Below are 4728 nucleotides of genomic sequence, written 5' to 3'. Positions count from 1 at the left end.
GGCAGGGGTGTCTTCTCTCTGCGGGAAACAACGGCCACTCACAGAGTTACACAGGTTTACACACGCATGCACACGCGCAACATATACAATGTTCGCACTGCAGTCAACAAAGTGGAGAGAAAAAACAAGGAGAGAAAAAAGGAATTTGGGGAGGAGGGAAAAGGGAGGTGTTTCCCCCACTGGAACCCGTCCCCCCATGGGCTAATTTTCCCTTCCCCTTCTTTTGTGTAACTGTCACTTTCTGTGATTGAGAACCTTCAATTGCACGTTTGTTTGGGGTTCTTTGTTTTGGAAACGGTCAATTACACAGGTAGGACCACGGAGGCCGGTGGGCTCTGCAGGCGGTCTTTGTACTGGTCGAGCCAGTGTCTCAGTTCTGAGATCTTGTAGCCCTCGGGGCCTCGTCCCCCCTGGTACATGACTCGGGCCTCCTGGATGATATAAAGCCGCTCGGAGTAGGCACCGTAGGCTGCACTGGACGCGTTGTCCATGGTGTCCACCGCGAGCAAGCATCCCGGTGCGCCCTCTTGCAAGAGCCGGGCGGCCCGCAACCGGTCCTGAAGGCACTGGTGCTTGGGGATGTCGTAGGCTGCATCTGAGCTGGCCCAGCCGTCGGAAGGGTGGGCTTCTTCAATGTAGACGAGCAAGAAGTCGGCGATGTCTAGGAAGGTGGAGGCGAGATGCTGGAAGGCGCGCAGTCGCGCCGTGAACGGGGGTCAGGTGCAGCTGCCGAAGTTGAGGACCAGTGGCCTGCTGCCCCGCGCAAAGTCTAGGATGCGCAGTCTTTTCAGTCCATCCAGCTGAATGACCTCGGGATTTGGGGCTGGGGAGCCCTTGTGGGCAGTCTTGAAGAAGTCCATCTTTTGTCCGTGCCAGACAGCCTTCAGCGACTCTATAGTGCAGAGCCGATTGGAGTCAGAGACCCAGATTGGCGGGTCATCAGGGGGTAGCCCCGGGAACAAGATAACAGCTGCCCCATCCTCCTCCTCTCTTCCGCCCCCGCCCCCGCCCCCGCCCGCCTTCCAGGGGTCCTCAGCTTCGCCTTCGCGCCGGCGTCTCATCAGCACCTTCTTGCGGATGCACAGGAAGTCCAGTAGCCACAGCGTCACCGCTGTGGCCAGGAAGCGCGGGCCCAGGAAACAGCAGGCTGCCACCTGGGTAAGAAAGCCCAAGGTGTGAACCAGGAGGGAGTGGAGCCTGCCGGCTAGCCGCGGCGCAGCTGGGCAGCTGCGGCCGCGGCCGCCCTGGGCCCCACCCCCTCGCTCCCCTAGCCGACTTGGGTCCGGGCTGCTCATCTGAGATCCCGCTTCCCCTTAAACTGGATTTATAGTCGCGGGTTTAAAAGAAAAGGCGACTCCGCCCCCAGTAGGGCCCCGCCCCCTTGGAACTTCAGCCTGGGGATTACCTAGAGCTCGCCGCCAATGACCTAAAAATAAACAGGCAAGGAGGGGAGAGAGGGACCAAACGAGGGGCTAGAGACGTGCCATAGAGCAGGGAGAGTCGGGGGAGGGTGAAAGGGGAAGGGATACGGAACTTACCTAACATCATAGCTGGAAGGGACATTAGACGTCTTCTAGATTAATCTCATTTAGGAAGGGGGGGAAACTGAGGCAAGAAAAGGGAAAACACTTTCTCAAAATTATACTCGGAGAGAAATGGCTAAGTCGAACTTGAACTCAGGTCTTCAACCACCCAGCCCCTGGGTTGGGGGAGGTCTTTGCTCTGGACCATAAAGAGCTCTCTGTGCTTCGCTGCCTCTTAGGTCTTCCTCAAGGCAGGGGGCAGAGGTACTCAAACCCCATCCTCGTCTAACGCCCGCCCTTTCTAAAGTTTCAGGTTTTTCAGCGGGGTCGGGGCATCAACAACTGCATGGTCTCCCATCTGAACACCGGGGCCAGACCCGCCTGGGGCGTCTCAAGCGAAGCCCTAGGTGCCCTTAGCTTTCAGCGGAAGCCTGAGGGTTTTCTCCGTCTAGGCGCGCTCTCCTTGCGTCCAGAAGCCTTGTAGGCTCTGCGGCGGGACCCGGACGCACGGTGTGGTTGAATGGGAGTAGAAGAAAGCCTTGCTAACTCTTCACGTCCAACCCAAAGCCTGCTGCTCCTGGGAGCACCTAACTCCCAGCCATCCGAAGGCGGCTGCCAGCCCGACGGGTCTCCCCAGTAAGACAGGGGACAGCGACCGGCAAGCTTCAGCTTCTGGGACGCACTATTCCCTCTAGCCTTGCTACAGGAATAACGCATTCCTCTACCTTCTCCCACCCCCATTCTTCCTCCAACTCCACCACTCCGCACCACACCCTGTGTGCTTCACTCCTGGGATGCACAAACCACCACAATGCACCCTCATCCCACACAATCCTTCTCCCTACACCTCTGAAACTACCGATACATTACATTGCTCTTTATCCCCATACAACGAATCCTTTTTGTCCCACACCCTTTGCTTCCCACTCCATACCCTCCCTTTCCACTCTATAGGTGCACACATCCTCATCCCATTCCGCAGCACAAATACAGCCCATCTCCGAGTTCCGAGCCCACCCTACACCTTCGCTAACGCAGCCCGAACTCCCGCCGCCTGTCCGTACAAGGAGCAGCAGCTCTGGTCGGCTTTCATCTCCGGGCGTGGGGAGGCTGGCAGGAGAGTGTGTGGAGTCTGAGGGAAAGCCAAACTTGGGGCTCCTGGGCGGCTGGGGCCGGGGTTCCGCGGTGGCCTCCCAGCAGGATAGCTTAGGGGCAGAGCTCGGAGTTTGGAGAGGGCAGGGAGTAGGGAGAGCACACGCCTCATTACCCTGGCTCTCTCGCCGAGCCTCGGAACGCCCTGGGAGGCACGGAGGGGGACGGGACGGTCGCTTTTCCGCTAGGGGTAGCTGTTGGCCGAGAGCTGGAGACCCAGGCAGGCGCTTATCCCCCGAACCGAAGTTTAGCACAAGGGCTCGGGTCTCCGGTGGCCGCAGCTTCAGTAGGTCCGATCCCGAGGTGCTGGGGGCACACTCTCGCCCCTTGCCTGGAGTACCAGCTTTCCCTAAGCCGTCTGTGGGGCGGACAGGCTCCCCTCCCCAAGCTCCCCAAGCCGCTCCTGCCCGCGTTCTCTGCTTTGGAGTCTGCTCTGGGGGATCCGTGGTGTACTCTCCCTCCTCCTCAATGTCTCGGGCCCCGCCAAGCTGCCTCCCCGGGTCTGAACTTTGTCTTCCTATACTTGGTTACACTCCAGCCGGGGCGGGGAGGCAGCGCCTGGGGAGAGCCAACACTAAGTAAAGACAGGTTTCCTGGGTGTGTGTGTGTGTGTGTGTGTGTGTGTGTGTGTGTGTGTGTGTGTGTGTGTGTGTGTGTGTGTGTGTGTGTGTGTGTGTGTAAATGTAAATAACTGGGAGTGGGGGAAGCTTTCACTTGAGACTGGTGAACTGGTGGAGGATTCAATGTTAAAGAAGCGGTGTTCAAATTCAGCTCCGCTCCCACAGACTCTGTAGTCTTGGACTTCCCCCTTTATGGACCTCAGTATCCCCAACTGTAAAATGGTCTACGCTAGGTGATTTCTACGGTTTTATTTTACAGGTCAGTCATTCTGAGATTCGGAAATGTGGACACTGGCCCCTCTCGACGCCCCTTCTTGTCCCTGTCAGTATCGTCCCTTCTCTAGCTAGCAAATCCAGCAAGGGAGCAAGTAAGCGAAATGCATAAAGTGATGCGCCCCTGGAGTAAGAGAGAGCAGGAGTGTGAGGGACACAGAGTGAGAGAACTGTTCGAGCCAGTAGTTGCACGCTGCTCCCGAAGGCATCCCGAGCAATCTATCCCAGCTCTCTGTCCCAGGTACCAGCTTCTCAAAGCGAACAGGTCCGGTCACCCTGGAGAGCACTGGCATCTGGGGGTGGTGGGGGTGGGGAGTGATGACAGAAAAATTGGTCACTTGGAGTTTTAAGACCTTGGTCAAAGCCTGATTGTGGCTAGATTTGTGACCTTGCCAAGTCCTATATCTTTTTTGGGCCTCAGTATCCCCACTCGCAAAAGGAAGGGGGCATGTTCTGGATGATGTCTTTCCCATCCTCATTCCAATGAGATCGTAGGGGTTCTCACCGAGCTAGGGGAAGCACAGAAATGGAGCCGCGGACGTGTCCGCATTCTGCTGCTGGGCAAGGTGAGGGAAGAGCCCAAGATCCAATGGGATCAAACGGCCCCTGGGTGCTGACACACCGCGGCCTCAAGAGACTGCGGTGGTCACGTATTGCATGGGATCTGGATCAGTGGTCTTCTCTCCGGACTGCTTCTCCGGGGACCACCAAGAGATCGGGAGGCAGGGCAGCAGGGAAGAAGTGGGTGGACTGAGCGGGTTGCTGAGGGCTTACAGTCTGCGCGACTGAGCATTCGAGAGGGGCCCAAATTCCCAGAAGTTGCCTTCACTTGGAGGAGGGCACCTCTCCCCCAGCTGGAGATTAAGAATTCTTTTCAGACCGAATGCACTGCATTAGTACAGCCAGCCAGGAAGCTCAGCCTCTCTCTTTTCTCTTCTGACCATTCCTCAAAGCCCCTTATATGAGAGCTGTTTCAAAGAAACTCAGGTAGAGGGGCGTTCTGGGAGGAGGGTTGGGGAAGAGTTCTCTTGCTGGCATCTTGGCTGGCTGTACTAATGCAGTGCATTCGGTCTGAAAAGAATGGGGGGGGGGGGGGGGGAGTCTGAGGTCCAGCTTCCCTACAGAGACAGCTAGCCCCACCTCCAATTGCTTTCCCCTCT

The 4728-nt window shown here is 57.4% G+C and overlaps 1 protein-coding gene across 1 annotated transcript; it reads right to left on the bottom strand.

The window, feature by feature from the left end:
* Positions 1-6: 6 nt before the first annotated feature.
* On the bottom strand, positions 7-1345 carry DIO3 (iodothyronine deiodinase 3). The gene has a single exon (XM_069103934.1). The coding sequence runs from the start codon at positions 1293-1295 to the stop codon at positions 303-305; it is 993 nt and encodes a 330-aa protein (XP_068960035.1). The 5' UTR covers positions 1296-1345; the 3' UTR covers positions 7-302.
* Between the last annotated feature and the right edge of the window lie 3383 nt (positions 1346-4728).

Source organism: Petaurus breviceps, unplaced genomic scaffold, assembly GCF_028583685.1.
Source record: "Petaurus breviceps papuanus isolate PSGF00001 unplaced genomic scaffold, PetGlider_PUasm1.0 65, whole genome shotgun sequence".
Classification (NCBI taxonomy): Eukaryota; Metazoa; Chordata; class Mammalia; order Diprotodontia; family Petauridae; genus Petaurus; species Petaurus breviceps.
The sequence above is the reverse complement of the archived record's forward strand: the minus strand, read 5'-3'. Positions and strand labels throughout refer to the sequence as shown.